Here is a 21,100-nt window from a genome sequence, read left to right as displayed (position 1 = left end):
CTACACAATTTAGAGTGGCACATTCATGATTTAGTCTTAATTTTATCCCTGTTCCATTTAGTCAAAATGTGACTTTGATCTCTGTTCATCTCACATGATTGCAAGAATATAAGCATTCTTTAATTTTATCTTAAAAAAAGTTAATTTGTATCTCTGTAGGGTTTTAGTGATATTTATATATTCCTTTGAATTTAATACATTGTGTTTCTACTAACTATATCTAAGATGTTTATCACTTCCAACATAACAGATTTCTTTATTGATCAGCATTACTTGAAATACCAGTTATCTAAATATTAGTGCTTCCTACCTTTGGTTGCTGGTGACATTTTCTTTATATATGTGCTTTGTTTCCACTAGATTATAATAATTTTAAGCTGAGGTACCATGTCTTTGTTTGCCTCATTGGATCTTGAAGGTAGTAGGTGCATAGTAAGTATTCACTAAGTTGAATTTGATTGAATTGAGAATACTCCAAGAATCTTTCCGTTTCATCTCATATAATAATTTGAAGGAGGTCTTTAATTCCTTTTTTTAAATAATTTATTCCAGACTTAGTGAGATTCCTCTTTTTCTTTTTAATAAATTTATTTATTTTTATTTATTTATTTTTGGCTGCATTAGGTCTTTGTTGCTGCACACAGGCTTTCTCTAGTTGGCAGTGAGCGGGGGTTACTCTTCGTTGTGGTGCGTGGGCTCATTGTGGTGGCTTCTCCTGTTGCACAGCATGGACTCTAGGCACATGGGCTTCAGTAGTTGTGGCACGCGGGCTCAGTAGTTGTGGCTCGTGGGCTCTAGAGCACAGGCTCAGTAGTTGTGGCGCACAGGCTTAGTTGCTCCACGGCTGTGGGATCTTCCCAGACCAGGGCTCGAACCTGTGTCGCCTGCATTGGCAGGCAGATTCTTAACCACTGTGCCACCAGGGAAGTCCCAGGTCTTTAATTTCTAACAACAGAGCAAGTTTGTGCCCTCAGTGGTTCTAGAAGTAAAAAAAAGAAAAAAAAAAAGGGTGGTATCATGGTTAATAAAATAGTTCAGATAGTCTTGAAATTCTAGGAATACCTTGGAAATAATGACTATTAATATCTCCTTTAGGGCCCAGCTCTTGAAGTCAGCTCAGGTTTCTTAAATAAATCCCCAAGCTAGCCCAAGATTTCCAGTGTCATTTGCATGTAACTTTACCCAGACATGACGTGTGTATATTGATGTCCCTATGGCCTGAAGTGAATGCTCTGCAAACTGATATGGTCTGTTCAAGGTCTGTGATGAATTAGGACAGACTCACGTTTTTAGCCATTTGGAGGTTACAGAGTTCTATGAGAATCTGGTAAAGGCTACGGATATGTGCACATTTTTACAATTTGCTTATAATTTTAGGGAATTGTTGAGCCCTGAAAATCACACAGACCAAGGTAAAAGTGTTCTGTTCTGGGAATGATGGCATTGCAAAGACTCTTTATCTCTCCTTAAGGTCAGATTGATGTTAAACTTTTTTCAGTTTCTCCTTCTTTTTTTCTCCTCTTTTCCCATTCTAAAGTTAATTGAGGGAGTTTCTCTCTTGCATCTGAGCCTAGGAAATGAGATGGCCATGTTATTCCGGCTCCAGTTAGATTTGAGTGTCCTGGGAAAATGTTGCATAATATGTAAACAACATGCTTGTCTGTATCACAAGGAAAATAAGACAAGTTTTTTTTTTTTATTTTGAAAGAAGTATCTCTCAGAGTGAAACCCTGAGGGGCATGGATTTCCCCTCCTCTTAATAGCTATTGCTGCTATTAAAGCATTAGACTTAGTTTTAAAGCACTTTTATTTTTGAAAGTTATATAAACTCCTGCTTAAAACCTTAATTCCATTCCCAATAGGGACCTCTCGTCATCTAGTAAACAGTTTACCAGTACACATATTGTATATTTTAATGGGAGAAGGTCATCATTTCTTCTGTGCCTATCTGATGATTCAACAAAACTAGTAAGCTTCTTTTTATTTCCAAGTTTACTTTCTCCTAAGGTTTAACAACTATCTGATGTCTTTGGAAGGTTGTCCTGTCCTTGGAGGGAACACTGATTTCCAAAGGATTCTAGCTGTGGCAAATGTCAGTAACTCATTTATTCATTTGGTCAACAAGTATTTACTGAGCATGACTGTGCGTCCAGTACTCTTGTAGATACCAAGGATACAGTGGTAAGTTAGACAGGTATAGTCCCTGCTCTTATACAAGTTTGTGGGGATAGAGAATAAACATAATTAAATATATACAGTTGACCCTTGAACAACATAGGTTTGAACTGCATGAGCCCACTTATAAGCAGATTTTTTTTCAGTAAATACTACAGTACTACACTGATCCGTGGTTGGTTGAAACCAGAGATGTGGAACTGCGGGTACAGAGGAACCTCGGAACTGGAGGGCCAACTAGAAAATTATACTTGGATTTTTGTCTGCCTGGGGGGAGGTCGGCATGCCTAACTCCTGCAATGTTCAAGGGTCAACTGTATTTACATGTAGCGATAAAGGCTGTAAAGGAGGGTAACGAGATAGAGAGTGATAGAAATGGTGCTATTTTCAATAGATTGGTGAGGAAAACCTCTGAGAAGGTGATATTTGAGCAGAGATAAGGAATAAAGAAACGAGCTTTGGAAGTGATGGGAATATGTTTGCTGTACTTGAGAAACAATAGGAGGCCAGTATGGAGGGAGTAGAAAGGCGGGGGTGGAGAGTGGTAGGAATGAGGTGGGAGATTTTTGCAGAGCCTTACAGACTATGATGGATTTTGGATTTCATGTGAAGTGTGGTGGAATTCTATTGGAAGGATAAAACCAGGGGAGAAACATAATCTTATTTATGTTTTATAAATATTGCAATTACTGTTGTATAGTGAATAAACTGTAGTAGGCAAGAGGGTAAGCAGGGAGACTGACGACAAACACATTATTATCTGGTGACCTGAAATACATTCACTAATAGTTCAGTGATTTTTGACACAAGGCATTAAGTTTTAGCCTAGCATGGAGAAGTTCTGGTATCTATATGACTGTTTTCAGTTCAGATCTTTTTTCAGAGATGATTAGTTTTATGAAGGTCACTGAGAACATAAATCCTAGACCTTTAAGATTGACACTTAAAATTCAGTGTCTTTGAAAATTGCTTAAATTTTTTTCTTCTAATTAAAAACAGTAAAAGTATTCTGTATAGAAAACTTAGAAAATAGAATCAAAAATAAATAAAATCATATATAATCCTATCACATAGAAATAGTATTTAAATTAACTCTTGACAGTTATTTCTCTTAGCAACATTTCTGGAAGATTTCTATTTCTACTTCTCTTTTATTTGAGAAAACAGAGGCCCACACAAGCCTTAATGACGTATTAAGTATTGTATTCTTACTGCTCTATTGAGGTTCTCAGCCAGTCTCTGAATGGGGGAAGAACAGTGTTAGTCAGTTATCAACGTCTAGATATGGGACAGCGAATTAACTATGTATGTTCTGACAAAGAAAATTGAGAGATAAAATTACAATCATTTTTCTCTTTCCCATTTCCCCTTCTTTGTAAGAGGCCAATGTTCCTAAATCAGGTTGCAACATATTGATCACTGTGGGCCATTTATTTCCCCAGAAAAAGAGGTTCTCCCCCTGAGATTTACAACATGACCGTAATACAGTAGATATGTCCATTTGTTCACTGTTACATCCAATTTTATTTGTGTACGTCAAACGTAGAGAGCTTTTTGCTCAGAAAAGACATTCTTCTTCACCTCTTATCTAACTTCCTTAGGAATAGAGACTTTTATTTTTTAAAATATCTGCCTAGACTTCTCTTTCTGAACTAGATTTCTGCATGAGCCTTGTTTTCTGGCTTATATTATAATTTTTAAAAATCTCATTAAAATTTTTTTTTCTATTTGTGGAAGAGACAAGTACACTTTCCCTTTCAAGTTTATATCCCTTGTGGCAATTAAGTAAGGCAATACCTTGTTCTGGACAAGGCAGTGTAGACTATAGTATTTAAGAGCCAGTATGCCACTTCCGTCCTTCTCTTCCTGACATGGCAACCCTTGATTGAGATAGAGGGAGACTGTATTCCTGAGTTAGCATAGAGGCCCTGCCAACCTGCATGGAACTTTGAGTGAGCAAGAAATAAACTTACATTGTGTTAGGTCTTTAATATTTTGAGAACTTTGTTACTACAGCATAGTCTAGCAATATTGTACACTTTTGGGGGTATGTTTTATAATATGTGTATAGCTTATAAATAGTAATGATGGTGATGGCATACTAAGAATAGAAAGGCTTTCATGATCTAATTCCTGTCTGTCTCTCCAACGTCATTTCCCACAATATCCATACCTCTAACTTTAAGCTTACATTCCTCCAGATTGAATATGCTGTTTCACACCTGCATCTTTGTACATGCTCTTTCCTCTACTAGAATTCACTTTTATCCTTCTACCTATCAGATATATATGCGTCTTTCAAATTCCAGATTGCCATCGCTTTCCCAGGAAAGGCTTCCCTGATTTTCTCTGCTTTCTTTGTACATTTGGAAGTTTTTCAGTCCATGGAGTTTTTTCAGTTCAAATTTATTTACCTTTGTCTCTGTCATTAATAGTAAATTATAAACTCACAGTGTAGTAATTTCTTTTAACCTGGTATATAATGGGGATAAAGAAATGTATGTTAAATGAATGCCCTGCTTTTGAACAGACAGCAATATAAATCTCTATTCGTTAATGCCTCCTGAAAATTAGTTCACAGCCAGTTGAGAATAAGAGAGGTACCTTTTGTATAGATTCATGGGGTCAGGAAGAAAAAGAAAATGAGAGGGCAAGAAGGAGAAATTGTGCCACTTCAGTTTTGCTATGATCCAGTTAAGGTTTTCATAGTAATGGTCATATACTGTATTCGTTTGTTATATGTTAGATTTTTATTTATTTATTTTTTCAGTTTCCTCTATTGAGGTATAATTGACATATAATATTAGCTTCAGATTTAGAACCTAATGATTCAGTATTTGTATATATTGTGAAATGATCACCACAGTAAGTCTAGTTAACATCTGTCACATAGTTACAGTTTTCTTCCTTGTGATGAGAACTTTTAAGATTTACTCTCTGAGCAACTTTCCAATGTGCAGTACAGCATTATTAACTATAGTCACCATGCTGCACATCACACCCCCAGTGATAGCTCTCTTATTCTTTCATTTTTGCTGGGTGAAGTTGTTTGACATACATGAAGACATCTCACAGTTGGTAACATTCTGGAGTTTTTTGTTTCTTTGCTAGTTTGTTTTACCTTTTTAAAGTAAAATAGAGCATGTGTTTAAAACTTAAAAGTGTGTAGGTACAGATTAAAGAACAAATTCTTATGTACCCACTATCTAGGTAAAAAATAGAACTTTACCTTAGTCCAGAAACCCCTTATGTGCTCTTCCCTGATTGCATTTCCTTCTCACCTCCTGAAATAATCACCATCCTGAACTTTATCATTCCTTTGTTTTTTGTTTTTATCAGATATGTCTTTACTGCTAAATAACATTTGACCCTTGAACAAAGTAGGGATTGGGGTACTGACCTCTCCCCCTAAGTCAAAAATCCATGTGTAACTTTACAGTCAGCTCTCCATATCTGTGGTTCCACATCTGTGGATTCAGCCAACTGCAGATCGTGTAGTACTATAGTATGTATTGAAAAAAATCCGCATGTAAGTAGACCCACATAATTCAAACTTGTGTGTTCAAGGGTCTTTGTACAATGTTAACTTTGCCTATTTTAAAACTTTATAGTAAATGGAATCATGCTGCATGCACTTTTCTGTGACATGCTTCTTTTGTGCAAAATTATTTTTGAAATTCATCCATGTTGATGTATATAGTTGTACTTCATTTATTTCCATGCTGTATAATATTCCATTGAATTAAAATACCCTAATTTACTTACCATTCTATTTATGAACATTTGGATTTATATCCACAGTTTTATTACTACAAACAATGTTGCTATAACATTCTCGCATATATATCCTATACAGGAATTTATCTGCGGTGTCTATATAGTAGTATAATTGCTAGGGCATAGAGTGTGCACATGTTAAATTGTATAAGATAATACCAGATGGGTTTTCAAGGTAGTTATAGCTATTTTCTCTTTCATCAGAAGCAGAGGTATCTCATTTTCTAGATACCTTCCTGACACTTGCTATTACCCAACTTAAAAAATTTTTCTCGTCTGGTGATATGAAATGGTATATCATAATGATTCCAAAGTACATGTTCTTCTGCGGGTGGTGGGGGGTAAGCTTCAGAGCCACAGAGGAGAGGAGAGCACAGCAACAGGGGTGCGGAGGGCAAAGTGGAGAGATTCCCACACAGAGGATCGGTGCCGACCAGCACTCACCAGCCCGAGAGGCTTGTCTGCTCACCCGCAGGGGCGGGGGGCTGGGAGCTGAGGCTCGGGCTTCGGAGGTTGGATTCCAGGGAGAGGACTGGGGTTGGCTGCGTGAACACAGCCTGAAGGGGGCTAGTGCCCCATGGCTAGCCGGGAGGGAGTCCGGGAAAAAGTCTGGAGCTGCCGAAGAGGCAAGAGACTTTTTCTTGCCTCTTTGTTTCCTGGTGCGAGAGGAGAGGTGATTAAGAGCGCTGCTTAAAGGAGCTCCAGAGATGGGCGGGAGCCGCGGCTATCAGCGCGGACCCCAGAGACGGGCATGGGATGCTAAGTCTGCTGCTGCTGCCACCAAGAAGCCTGTGTGCAAGCACAGGTCACTATCCACACCTCCCCTCCCGGGAGCCTGTGCAGCCCGCCACTGCCAGGGTCCCGTGATCCAGGGACAACTTCCCCGGGAGAACGCGCGGCGCACCTCAGGCTGGTGCACCGTCATGCCGGCCTCTGCTGCTGGAGGCTCACCCCGAACTCCGTACCCCTCCCTCCCCCTGGCCTGAGTGAGCCAGAGCCCCCAAATCAGCTGCTCCTTTAACCCTGTACTGTCTGAGGGAAGAACAGATGCCCTCAGGCGACCTACACGCAGAGGTGGGTCCAAATCCAAAGCTGAACCCCAGGAGCTGTGCGAACAAAGAAGAGAAAGGGAAATTCCTCCCAGCAGCCTCAGGAGCAGCGGATTAAATCTCCACAAACAACTTGATGTACCCTGCATCTGTGGAATACCTGAAGAGACAACGAATCATCCCAAATTGAGGAGGTGGACTTTGGGAGCAACAATATATATATATATATATATATTTCTCTTTTTCTCTTTTTATGAGTGTGTATGCGTATGCTTCTGTGTGTGATTTTGTCTGCATAGTTTTGCTTTTACCATTTGTCCCAGGGTTTTGTCTGTCCGTTTTTTGGTTTTGTTTTGTTTCTTTGTTTTAGTATAGTTTTCAGTGCTTGTTATCATTGGTGGATTTGTGTTTTGGTTTGGTTGTTCTCCTCTTTCTTTCTTTCTTTCTTTCTTTTTAATTACTTAAAATTCTTTTTTAATAATTATTTTTTGTTTTTTATTTTAATAACTTTTTAATTTTATATTATGTTTTTCTTTCTTTCTTTCTTTTTTTCCTTCCTTTTATTCTGCGCCATGTGGAGGACAGGCTCTTGTTGCTCCAGCCAGGTGTCAGGCCTGTGCCTCTGAGGTGGGAGACCCAAGTTCAGGGCATTGGTCCACCAGAGACTTCCCAGCTCCACGTAATATCAAACGGCGAAAATCTCCCAGAGATCTCCATCTCAAGGCCAAGACCCAGCTCCACTCAATGACCAGCAAGCTACAGTGCTGGACACCCTATGCCAAACAACTAGCAAGACAGGAACACAACCTCATCCATTAGTAGAGAGGCTGCCTAAAATCATAATAAGGTCACAGACAACCCAAAAACCACCACCAGACGTGGACCTGCCCACCAGAAAGACAAGATCCAGCCTCATCCAACAGAACACAGGCACTAGTCGCCTCCACCAGGAAGCCTACACAACCCACTGAACCAACCTTAGCCACTGGGGGCAGACACCAAAAACAATGGGAACTACGAACCTGCAGCCTGCGAAAAGGAGACCCAAACACAGTAAGTTAAGCAAAATGAGAAGACAAAGAAACAGCAGATGAAGGAGCAAGGTAAAAACCCACCAGACCTAACAAATGAAGAGGAAATACGCAGTCTACCTGAAGAAGAATTCAGAATAATGATAGTAAAGATGATCCAAAATTGTGGAAGTAGAATGGAGAAAATACAAGAAATGTTTAACAAGGACCTAGAAGAAATAAAGAGCAAACAAACAATGATGAACAACACAATAAATGAAATTAAAAATTATCTAGAAGGGATCAATAGCAGAATAACTGAGGCAGAAGAATGGATAAGTGACCTGGAAGATAAAATAGTGGAAGTAACTACTGCAGAGCAGAATAAAGAAAAAACAATGAAGAGAATTGAGGACAGTCTCAGAGACCTCTGGGAAAACATTAAATGCACCAACATTCGAATTATAGGGGTCCCAGAAGAAGAAGAGAAAAAGAAAGGGACTGAGAAAATATTTGAAGAGATTATAGTTGAAAACTTCCCTAATATGGGAAAGGAAATAGTTAATCAAGTCCAGGAAGCACAGAGAGTCCCATACAGGATAAATCCAAGGAGAAACATGCCAAGACACATATTAATCCAACTATCAATTAAATACAAAGAAAAAATATTAAAAGCAGCAAGGGAAGAACAACAAATAACATACAAGGGAATCCCCATAAGGTTAACAGCTGATCTTTCAGCAGAAACTCTGCAAGCCAGAAGGAAGTGGCAGGACATATTTAAAGTGATGAAAGGGAAAAACTTACAACCAAGATTACTCTACCCAGCAAGGATCTCATTCAGATTTGCTGGAGAAATTAAAATCTTTACAGACAAGCAAAAGCTAAGAGAATTCAGCACCACCAAACCAGCTTTACAACAAATGCTAAAGGAACTTCTCTAGGCAGGAAACACAAGAGAAGGAAAAGACCTACAATAACAAACCCAAAACAATTAAGAAAATGGTAATAGGAACATACATATCAATAATTACCTTAAATGTAAATGGATTAAATGCTCCCACCAAAAGACATAGACTGGCTGAATGGATACAAAAACAAGACCCGTATATATGCTGTCTACAAGAGACCCACTTCAGACCTAGGGACACATACAGACTGAAAGTGAGGGGATGGAAAAAGATATTCCATGCAAATGGAAATCAAAAGAAAGCTGGAGTAGCAATTCTCATATCAGACAAAATAGACTTTAAAATAAAGACTATTACAAGAGACAAAGAAGGACACTACATAATGATCAAGGGATCAATCCAAGAAGAAGATATGACAATTGTAAATATTTATGCATCCAACATAGGAGCCCCTCAATACATAAGGCAAATATTAACAGCCATAAAAGGGGAAATCGACAGTAACACAATCATAGTAGGGGACTTTAACACCGCACTTTCACCAATGGACAGATCATCCAAAATGAAAATAAATAAGGAAACACAAGCTTTAAATGATACATTAAACAAGATGGACCTAATTGACATTTATAGGACATTTCATCCAAAAACAACAGAATACACTTTCTTCTCAAGTGCTCATGGAACATTCTCCAGAATAGATCATATCTTGTGTCACGAGTCAAGCCTTGGTAAATTTAAGAAAATTGAAATCATATCAAGTATCTTTTCTGACCACAATGCTCTGAGACTAGATATCAATTGCAGGAAAAAATCTGTAAAAAATACATGGAGGCTAAACAATACACTACATAATAACCAAGAGATCACTGAAGAAATCAAAGAGGAAATCAAAAAATACCTAGAAACAAATGACAATGAAAACACGATGACCCAAAACCTATGGGATGCAGCAAAAGCAGTTCTAAGAGGGAAGTTTATAGCAATACAATCCTACCTTAAGAAACAAGAAACACTTTTTTGGCCAACGGCATCGTAGAAGAAGTTTTCCTGCTTTCCATTTGCTTTCATGAGGGCAGACAGCAGAAGCAAGAAGTACAATCCTGCAGCCTGTGGAACAAAAACCACACTCACAGAAAGATAGACAAGATGAAAAGGCAGAGGGCTATGTACCAGATGAATGAACAAGATAAAACCCCAGAAAAACAACTAAATGAAGTGGAGATAGGCAACCCTCAGAAAAAGAATTCAGAATAATGATAGTGAAGATGATCCAGGACCTCAGAAAGAGAATGGAGGCAAAGATCGAGAAGATGCAAGAAATGTTTAACAAAGACCTAGAAGAATTAAAGAACAAACAAACAGACATGAACAATACAATAACTAAAATGAAAACTACACTAGAAGGAATCAATAGCAGAATAACTGAGGCAGAAGAATGGATAAGTGACCTGAAAGACAGAATGGTGGAATTCACTGTGGCGGGACAGAATAAAGAAACGAGAATGAAAAGAAATGAGGACAGCCTAAGAGACCTCTGGGACAACATTAAACCCAACAACATTCACATTATAGGGGTCCCAGAAGGGGAAGACAGAGAGAAAGGACCCAAGAAAATATTTGAAGAGATTATAGGCAAAAACTTCCCTAACATGGGAAAGGAAATAGCCACCCAAGTCCAGGAAGCGCAGAGAGTCCCATATAGGATAAACCCAAGGAGAAACACACCAAGACACATAGTAATCAAATTGGCAAAAATTAAAGACAAAGAAAAATTACTGAAAGCAGCAAGGGAAAAATGACAAATAACATACAAGGGAACTCCCATAAGGTTAACAGCTGATTTCTCAGCAGAAACTCTACAAGCCAGAAGGGAGTGGCATGATATGCTAAAGTGATGAAAAGGAAGAACCTACAACCAAGATTACTCTACCCAGCAACGATCTCATTCAGATTCGATAGAGAAATCAAAAGCTTTACAGACAAGCAAAAGCTAAGAGAATTCAGCACCACCAAACCAGCTCTACAACAAATGCTAAAGGAACTTCTCTAACTGGGAAACACAAGAGAAGAAAAGGACCTACAAAAACAAACCCAAAACAATTAAGAAATAGGTAATGGGAACATACATATCAATAATTACCTTAAACGTGAATGGATTAAATGCTCCAACCAAAAGACACAGGCTTGCTGAATGGATACAAAAACAAGACTCATCTATATGCTGTCTACAAGAGACCCACTTCAGACCTAGGGACACATACAGACTGAAAGTGAGGGGATGGTAAAAGATATTCCATACAAATGGAAATCAGAAGGAAGCTGGAATAGCAATACTCGTATCAGATAAAATAGACTTTAAAATGAAGACTGTTACAAGAGACAAGGAAGGACACTACATAATGATCAAGGAATCAATCCAAGAAGAAGATATAACAATTATAAATATATATGCACCCAACATAGGGGCACCTCAATATATAAGGCAACTGCTAACAGCTCTAAAAGAGGAAATTGACAGTAGCACAATAATAGTGGGGGCCTTTAACACCTCACTTACACCAATGGACAGATCATCCAAAATGAAAATAAATAAGGAAACAGAAGCTTTAAATGACATAATAGATCAGGTAGATTTAATTGATATTTATAGGACATTCCATCCAAAAACAGCAGATTACACTTTCTTCTCAAGTGTGCATGGAACATTCTCCAGGATAGATCACATCTTGGGTCACAAATCAAGCCTCAGTAAATTTAAGAAAATTGAAATCATATCAAGCATCTTTTCTGACCACAACACTATGAGATTAGAAGTGAATTACAGGGAAAAAAACGTAAAAAACACAAACACATGGAGGCTAAACAATACATTACTAAACAACCAAGAGATCACTGAAGAAATCAAATAGGAAATCAAAAAATACCTAGAGACAAATGACAACGAAAACACGACGATCCAAAACCTATGGGATGCAGCAAAAGCAGTTCTAAGAGGGAAGTTTATAGCTATACAAGCCTACCTCAAGAAACAAGGAAAATATCAAACAATCTAACCTTACACCTAAAGGAACTAGAGAAAGAAGAACAAACAAATCCCAGAGTTAGCAGAAGGAAAGAAATCATAAAGATCAGAGCAGAAATAAATGAAATAGAAACAAGAAAACAATAGCAAAGATCAATAAAATTAAAGCTGGTTGTTTGAGAAGATAAACAAAATTGATAAACCATTATCCAGACTCATCGAGAAAAAGAGGGAGAGGACTCAAATCCAGAAAATTAGAAATGAAAAAGGAGAAGTGACAACAGACACCACAGAAATACAAAGCATCCTAAGAGACTACTACAAGCAACTCTATGCCAATAAAATGGACAACCTGGAAGAAATGGACAAATTCTTAGAAAGGTATAACCTTCCAAGACTGAACCAGGAAGAAATAGAAAATATGAACAGACCAATCACAAGTAAGGAAATTGAAACTGTGATTAAAAATCTTCCAACAAACAAAAGCCCAGGACCAGATGGCTTCACAGGTGAATTCTATCAAACATTTAGAGAAGAGCTAACACCCATCCTTCTCAAACTCTTCCAAAAAATTGCAGAGGAAGGAACACTCCCAAACTCATTCTATGAGGCCACCATCACCCTGATACCAAAACCAGACAAAGACACTACAAAAAAAGAAAATTACAGACCAATATCACTGATGAATATAGATGCAAAAATCCTCAACAAACTACTAGCAAACAGAATCCAACAACACATTAAAACGATCATACACCACGATCAAGTGGGATTTATCCCAGGGATGCAAGGATTCTTCAATATACGCAAATCAATCAATGTGATAAACCATATTAACAAATTGAAGAATAAAAACCATATGATCATCTCAATAGATGCAGAAAAAGCTTTTGACAAAATTCAACACCCATTTATGCTAAAAACTCTCCAGAAAGTGGGCATAGAGGGAACCTACCTCAACATAATAAAGGCCATATATGACAAACCCACAGCAAACATCATTCTCAATGGTGAAAAACTGAAAGCAATTCTTCTAAGATCAGGAACAAGACAAGGATGTCCACTCTCACCACTGTTATTCAACATAGTTTTGTTAGTCCTAGCCATGGCAATCAGAGAAGAAAAAGAAATAAAAGGAATACAAATTGGAAAAGAAGAAGCAAAGCTGTCACTGATGGCAGATGACATGATGCTATACATAGAGAATCCTAAAGATACCACCAGAAAACTACTAGAGCTAATCAATGAATTTGGTAAAGTTGCAGGATACAGAATTAATGCACATAAATCTCTTGCATTCCTATACACTAATGATGAAAAATCTGAAAGAGAAATTAAGGAAACACTCCCATTTACCATTGCCACAAAAAGAATAAAATACCTAGGAATAAACCTACCTAGGGAGACAAAAGACCTGTATACAGAAAACTCTAAGACCGTGATGAAAGAAATTAAAGATGATACCAACAGATGGCGAGATATACCATGTTCTTTTTTTTTTTTTTTTTTTTATACCATGGTCTTGGTTGGAAGAATCAATATTGTGAAAATGAGTATACTACCCAAAGCAATCTACAGATTCAATGCAATCCCTATCAAACTACCAATGGCATTTTTTACGGAACTAGAACTAAAAATGTTAAAATTTGTATGGAGACACAAAAGACCCTGAATAGCCAAAGCAATCTTGAGGGGAAAAAACGGAGCTGGAGGAATCAGACTCCTTGACTTTAGACTATACTACAAAGTTACAGTAATCAAGACACTATGGTACTGGCACAAAAACAGAAATACAGATCAATGGAACAAGATAGAAAGCCCAGAGATAAACCCACGCACATACGGTCACCTTATCTTTGATAAAGGAGGCAAGGATATACAGTGGAGAAAAGACAGTCTCTTCAATAAATGGTGCTGGGAAAACTGGACAGCTACATGTGAAAGAATGAAATTAGAACACTCCCTAACACCATACACAAAAAAAACTCATAATGGAGTAGAGACCTTAATGTAAGACCGGATACTATAAAACTCTTAGAGGAAAACATAGGAAGAACACCCTTTGACATAAATCACAGCAAGATATTTTTTGATCCACCTCCTAGAGTAATGAAAATAAAAACAAAAACAAATGGGACCTAATGGAACTTCAAAGCTTTTGCACAGCAAAGGAAACCATAAACAAGACAAAAAGAGAACCCTCAGAATGGGAGAAAATATTTGCAAACGAATCAACGGACAAAGGATTAATCTCCAAAATATATAAACAGCTCATGCAGCTCAATATCAAAAAAACAAAGAACCCAATCCAAAAATGGGCAGAAGACCTAAATAGACATTTCTCCACAGAAGATATATAGATTGCCAACAAACACATGAAAAGATGGTCAACATGACCAATCATTAGAGAAATGCAAATCAAAACTACAATGAGGTATCTCCTCACACCAGTTAGAATGGGCTTCATCAGAAAATCTACAAACAACAAATGCTGGAGAGGGTGTGGAGAAAAGGGAACCCTCTTGCACTGTTGGTGGGAATGTAAATTGATACAGCCACTATGGAGAACAGTATGGAGGTTCCTTAAAAAACTAAAAATAGAACTACCATGTGATCCAGCAATCCCACTCCTGGGCATATACCCAGAGAAAACCGTAAAGCAAAAAGACTCATGCACCCCAATGTTCACTGCAGCACTATTTACAATAGCCAGATCATGGAAGCAGCCTAAATGCCCATTGACAGACGAATGGATAAAGAAGTTGTGGTACATATATACAATGGAATATTACACAGCCATAAAAGGAAACGAAATTGGGTCATTTTTAGAGACTTGGATGCATCTAGAGACTGTCATACAGAGTGAAGGAAGTCAGAAAGAGAAAAACAAATATCGTATATTAACGCATATATGTGGAACCTAGAAAAATGGTACAGATGAACCGGTTTGCAGGGCAGAAATTGAGACACAGATGTAGAGAACAAACGTATGGACACCAAAGGGGGAAAGCAGCAGGGGGTTGGGTGTGGTGGTCGGATGAATTGGACGATTGGGATTGACATGTATACACTGATGTGTATAAAATTGATGACTAATAAGGACCTGCTGTATAAAAAAAAATAAAATAAAATTGAAAAAAAAATTGGATAAAGTCAATTTCAAGATAAATTCAACACCTATGTTAAGTCCACAAAATCAAGAAGAGATAAAAAACGAAATAACAAACAAAAAAACAAAATACTGAGTATAGTTCCCTGTGCTATACAGTAGGTCCTTGTTTGGTATCTATTTTATATATAGCATTGTTGAACTAGAGAATGTGGTCTCTATTCTTAATGGAATATGTGAATTTACAACAAAAGTAACATTTAAATTAATGCAATTAAATCCACAACTTATGACAAAAAAAAATAAATGCATATTTCTGTGTCTGTTTTGTCATTTAGTTTATGTGTAGCTATTCTTAGGTTCTATCTATAAGTGATATGTTAAGTCTCTTTTTCTGTCTGACATATGTCACTTAGAATGATTGTACCTAAGTCCATCCGAGTTGCTGCAACTGGCCTTATTTCATTGATTTCATGGCTGACTAATATTCCATTGTACATAAGTATCACATCTTCTTTATCCATGTTTTCCTTGCAAGGAAATTTCGGTTGTATCCGAGTTGAGGCTCTTGTAAACAGAGCAGCAGTAAACGTTGGGTTGCATGTGTCCTGTGGAGTTTTGGGTTTCCGAAGATACACGCCCATGAGTGGAAGTGCTGTATGCTCTGTAGCTTTGTTTCTTAGATATTTTTGGGAAACACAATACACTTCTCCAGAGTGCCATTCGCAATTTACCTTCCCACAATCAGCATAAAGGGGCTCCCTTTTCTCCACGCCCTATCCTGTATTTCTGGTTTTTACACTTTGTGAGGATAGCCTTCAGACTGATGCGAGATGATACCTCTTTGTAGTGTTGATTTGCACTGTGCGCCGTTTTGGTTGGCCAAAAAGGGGGTATGTGTTTTTCCTGAATATATTCAGGAGGAACGCATATGCCCTTTTTGGCCAACGGCATCGTAGAAGAAGTTCTGCCGCTTTCCATGTGGTTTCATGGTGAGTCCAATCTATCTCTTGAAATCCCATTCCTGCAATTCTGCCTTGCTTTCAAGTCGTTTTTCGTGACTTACCTCAAGGCGTTTTTCCACGTTAGGTATCTTTTACAATCCTGCAAGATTGTGAATTGCAGCGTCCCTGAGCTCCGCTTTTCAACTTGTTTTTTGGGAAATGGCCACAAAACAGCAGGATTTCTTCAAGCCCTATTCTGGTTCTGAGGGCAAGCTGAGCCTTTGGTCAATTCCTCTTCCTAATTGGAAATTAGAGTGGCATGTGCCTGTCCAACCACCTAGGCCTTGTCTCTCATTGTTCCCCCCGTTCCAGTTCAGCCACCGGACAAATTCCAAACTGTGCGAAACAGGGTGTTGAAGGTGCTGACTTCCCCAGATGGGGAGATTGTTAGGAAAGAGGCTGGAGGGGGGAACCCGAGCACCAGCAGATGAGGAGATGAGGTGCCTTTTCCAAACTCTTCCCGATCTGATGGTGTACCATTCTCTGGGTGTCCCATGCATGTTTTAGCTGTACGAAGGGTCACTGGCATCTGGAGATTTGGGACCCATGGAATCAGGACCAGGCAGTATTACTCTAAAGGGGCTGCATTTGCTGACTCATCCTTACCAAGCCTCCTAGCCCCACGAGTGTCCAGCCTTAGGTCCCATCCAGCTGTGGGTCTAGATGTGGTATGCTAACACATATATATGGAATCTTAAAAAAAAAAAAAAAAAGGGTCATGAAGAACCTAGGGGCAAGATGGGAATAAAGACACAGACCTACTAGAGAATGGAGTTGAGGACACGGGGAGGGGAAAGGGTAAGCTGGGACAAAGTGAGAGAGTGGTAGTGTATATATGGACATATATACACTACCAAATGTGAAATAGATAACTAGTGGGAAGCAGTCACATAGCACAGGGAGATCAGCTCCGTGCTTTGTGACCAGCTAGAAGGGTGGGATAGGGAGGGTGGGAGGGAGGGAGATGCAAGAGGGAAGAGATATGGGGATATATGTATACGTATAACTGATTCACTTTGTTATAAAGCAGAAACTAACACACCATTGTAAAGCAGTTATACTCCAATAAAAACATTAAAAAAAAAGAGCAAGTACATGTCCCTGATTACTAATGAAATTGAGCATCTTTTCATATGTTAAGGGCTTGTGTTTTCTTCTTTTGTGAAATTCCTATTCATTTGTTTCCTGTTTTTCAGCTAGCTATCTTTTCCTTTTTTATTCATAGGAGTTCTCTATATGTTTTATTTTTTTTTAATATTTTATTTATTTATTTTGGCTGCACTGGGTATTAGTTGCCTCGTGCGGGATCTTTTAGTTGTGGCATGTGGGATCTACTTCCCTGACCAGGGATTGAACCTGGGCCCCCTGCATTGGAAGCATGGCGTCTTAACCGCTGGACCACCAGGGAAGTCCCCTCTGCATGTTTTAGATACTAATAATTTACCAACTAAATGCATTGCAAATACCTTCTTGATGACAAATTGGATATGGGAGGCAAGGGAGAAGAAGGAGTGTAGAATTACTCCCAGAATTCTCATTTGGGGAACTGAATGGATGATGGTGCTATTAAAGTAGGATATAGAATAGAGGAGGAGAAATAGATCTGGGGGAGAGAGGAATTAATTTAAGACATTTTGGAGTTTGGTGTTTCCATGGGATGTTGAGTTGCAAATGTCTCATAGAAGGTTGGCTCTAAGGATCTGAAGCTCAGGCCAAGCTCTGTTATGCCACATAAGTGCTGGAGGACTCCTGTATGACGGGCCTTCCAGGAGAATATAGTTGGAAGGAATATGGTAATTCTCAAACTCATTTGTCCTCTACCCATCCTTACTTCTTCTCTAGGCTATGGATTCTCCAATCTAAGCTTTTTAGGAAATAAATGTCCCAAATGACCCACCAGACACTTCATCTTAGTTATAATTACTTTATTATGTTTTGGTCTCTAAACAGTTAAATAATCTTTCTTAATATTTCTAAGAGAGAACATTACTTTTATTTTGAAAAGCATTCAGCATATTTGTCTTACATAACATGCAGAACATGTATCTAAATTTTAAAATTTCTCCCATTGCAGTACTTAATTACACAAGTTATTCCATAAACACTGAAAACAATATAAGAAACATATACATCTAAGAATTCTACTTTGTGTAGTCTTTGACTAAATAATACTGTTTTCACATACATTTCCAGATATTTCTAGCTGCTTCTGTGTATTTGGAATTATGTATATAACACCCGGAAGAATATGGGCCCCTTGGAGGGATGGCAGTAGAAGCCCATGGAGTAAAGATCTTTCTTTGAAAGGCAGATTGTATTATTACTTTGAATACCTTTTAGTTATTTGAGATTCTAAGATCCCTGATAAGCCCAGAGGGGGAAGACCCCTTCATAACCCCCTTTAGAAGATAGAAAAGGTGAGGAAGCTGTCAGTAGCAGGGCTAGGGCTTGGCACACTCATTAAGAATGTAGCGCCTCAGCGTAGCTTATAGTATAGTGCCAGGGCAGAGTTACTACCAAGCATCTCAGGACGATGAGCCATCCACCGCCCTACAGGAGCAGTAGCAGCTAATATGGTGACTGTGGTTGGTCACCTTTTAGGAGAACTGCAATCCACGGACAATTAGGCTTGACATATACTGTGTGTAGGGAAGTGACGGCAGAGGTAGCTTCTCTGTGGTCCATCCTTGTCGGTAGTGCAGTGATTATGCCTCTTTCTGTGTTTGAGATCTTCTGGACCTGTAAGAAGAGAAGGAGAGTGTAAATGACTCTGACTTCAGTCTGAATTCTGCTTGGAACATGCTGAATTCATAGATAATCCTAAGTCTTCAGGTGAAGTGTGTAGTGAACTTTCCTGCTGCTACGCAATGATTGTGGGTTACACGGGATGCTTTTTTAAGGCCAGGAAAAGCTTGGGGGAAATTTGGCATCTTTGCTTGGATAGTTATAGCTCTGCTTTAAGGTTAAAGTGACCTATTGACATTTCTAGACAGTAATCAGGGTAACTGTTGATACCACACAAGATGACACCTCAGTATATAAATAGACGGAGGTAGTGGAAGCATGGTGGTAACACCATTTTAAGCCAAGAATTCCACGGGAATGCCCTATGCAGATATTTCTAACATCCCAAGGTCGACATTTCTTAAAGAGCAGTCCTTCTGCAAGCAATAGCAAACCTACCTGTTCTTGCTAATTGCTTTCAGTAAATTCTTGATGGTCTTAGACTCTGGATTAAGACATCTTTTCTCCTCGTTCTTTTTCATTGTGGCACTATAGAAGTAAATAGGAGTGAAAATATTTAAAACAATATTAGGCCAATAAAACAGATGGAATATACAGTTTTAAAGTCAGACATTTAGGTTTCACTTTAGATGTTTCCCTTTGCTGTACAGAAGTCTTAGAATCATCACAAACCCCTTACTGATTTTTGTAATCATCATCATGTATTTAATTGTATGATTACAACCAGGGAAGTAATCATTAGGTGGGATTTTACTCACATGATCTCAACACGTGGGCAAGATTGACTTGCAGGAATCACTTCAAGTTTTTCTAAGGACCTTGGATTAACAGGTCGATCACTGATCTTGATGCACGTACAGCGTGTAGTCCTAGAGAGAGGTATTTCTGCAGGAAAAGAGACAGGTACAGCAGATGACGTTAGCGCAGTTTTCATTTTAGGCATTTAATGTGGATTGGGTAGTACTTAGCTGAACCTGTACCTCTGTGTAATCACATAGTCAATCTGTGATCATACAGCTCTGTATGATTAATTAGTTGATTCTCTGAAAGAATGGAATTGCAACTTGTTGATTGTAAGATCATACCCTTGAGCCCAGGTCATACAGTTACTTAAGTTAACTAAGGAGATAACTGTCTCATCCTCTTTCTCCTCCTTCCCTCACATTTTCTCTGTCTGTCCCTCTTCCTCTTCCACTCCCACCTTCCTCCTTCTCTCTTTCTTTTATTCCACTTGCTTCCCTACCTATAAACTCTGACCAGAAGGAATCTCTGCTCATTTACCCTTCATTTAAAAGGCAGGCTGTAAAACTTTTGCAAATACATTATTTCTGCACTTAAAGAGTTTATACCCAGTCCTATTTCTGATCTTACAAATTAAATATCCCTTGATGTTCCTCACCTTGAGTTCCTCTCAGAGTCAGAAGGATAAGGCAGAAAATAAGAACAGCACTTTGGTTCATGGTGCTGCAACTGAAGGTTCTTCTGTAGTAGGCTCAGACTGCCTGAATAGTTGAAGAGTGTCTCCGAAAATGTCGGGCTAGGTTGCAGTATTTATTTGCAAAGGCACTTTCCCTCTCTAACTCTGATTGGATAACATTACAGTTGACTTGGGAAAATCTGTGTCTGTTCCTTGGGGAAGTCCCGTGTTGCAGAATCAAAGATATTATTTGTATTTATTGTGGCTTCTGAGTTATGGAATTTCCCTCCACCTCCTTTGTTTCAATAAGAGTGAGCTAGGTTTCACTTTCTAAATCATGAACTATTTCTTGAAAAACATAACTTTACTGCAAATATAAATACTTTTTAAAGAAATGGAACTTGGATTCTCATCTTGCACCTCCTGAAAAATGCAAATGTCAACTTAAACTCAAGTTAAAGTCTTAAACACAGTTTTAAAACGAGTAAGCCTTAATATTTGTTTTGAATCCATTTAAATTTGCAGCAGTAAGGCATGAATAGGAATATCTTACATTTATTCACTTTTTATGAGTTTCAGAGATGTTGTATACTTTCTTGTTTTATTTCTACAGTAATCCTGTAAGAAGGTAGGAAATTATTTTATATGTGGAAGAATAATCTTCAAGGTTAGATAACTGTGTTAGGTCATACAAAGGTTGCCATCCATTTATTCTAACTATGATGCTTTTCTTCCAACATTTATTTTAAATTTTGGTAATACTTTCAGAGGCTAGATAATTTTTTAAAATTCCACAGTAATAGCAATTTTTCAACCTTTGGAGGTAAATCTAATTTTTGGAAACAGTAATTTAGCCAAGCACTGCAGTGTTTGATCAG

The 21,100-nt window shown here is 38.3% G+C and overlaps 1 protein-coding gene and 1 non-coding gene across 2 annotated transcripts; both read right to left on the bottom strand.

The window, feature by feature from the left end:
- Window positions 1-17,395: 17,395 nt before the first annotated feature.
- Window positions 17,396-17,468, bottom strand: TRNAW-CCA (transfer RNA tryptophan (anticodon CCA)). Its single transcript has one exon. It is a non-coding gene; the product is annotated as a tRNA-Trp (tRNA).
- Window positions 17,469-18,003: 535 nt separating this feature from the next.
- Window positions 18,004-20,304, bottom strand: CXCL10 (C-X-C motif chemokine ligand 10). The gene is made up of 4 exons (XM_007165561.2): window positions 20,205-20,304; window positions 19,564-19,690; window positions 19,244-19,333; window positions 18,004-18,799 (listed from the first exon to the last, which is right to left on the bottom strand). The coding sequence occupies exons 1-4, from the start codon at window positions 20,263-20,265 to the stop codon at window positions 18,766-18,768; spliced, it is 312 nt and encodes a 103-aa protein (XP_007165623.1). The 5' UTR covers window positions 20,266-20,304; the 3' UTR covers window positions 18,004-18,765.
- Between the last annotated feature and the right edge of the window lie 796 nt (window positions 20,305-21,100).

This window comes from Balaenoptera acutorostrata, chromosome 5 (assembly GCF_949987535.1).
Source record: "Balaenoptera acutorostrata chromosome 5, mBalAcu1.1, whole genome shotgun sequence".
NCBI lineage: Eukaryota > Metazoa > Chordata > Mammalia > Artiodactyla > Balaenopteridae > Balaenoptera > Balaenoptera acutorostrata.
This window is presented reverse-complemented; position numbering and strand designations above follow the sequence as displayed.

Excerpts from the sequence above, each read along its gene's own strand:
- CXCL10 (XM_007165561.2), bottom strand. The coding sequence starts at position 20,265 with ATGAACCAAAGTGCTGTTCTTATTTTCTGCCTTATCCTTCTGACTCTG. Across the intron at positions 19,334-19,563 it reads TGCCCACGTGTTGAGATCAT|TGCCACAATGAAAAAGAACG; the intron begins GTGAGTAAAATC and ends TTACTTCTATAG. Across the intron at positions 18,800-19,243 it reads AAAGCAATTAGCAAGAACAG|GTCCAGAAGATCTCAAACAC; the intron begins GTAGGTTTGCTA and ends CTCTTCTTACAG.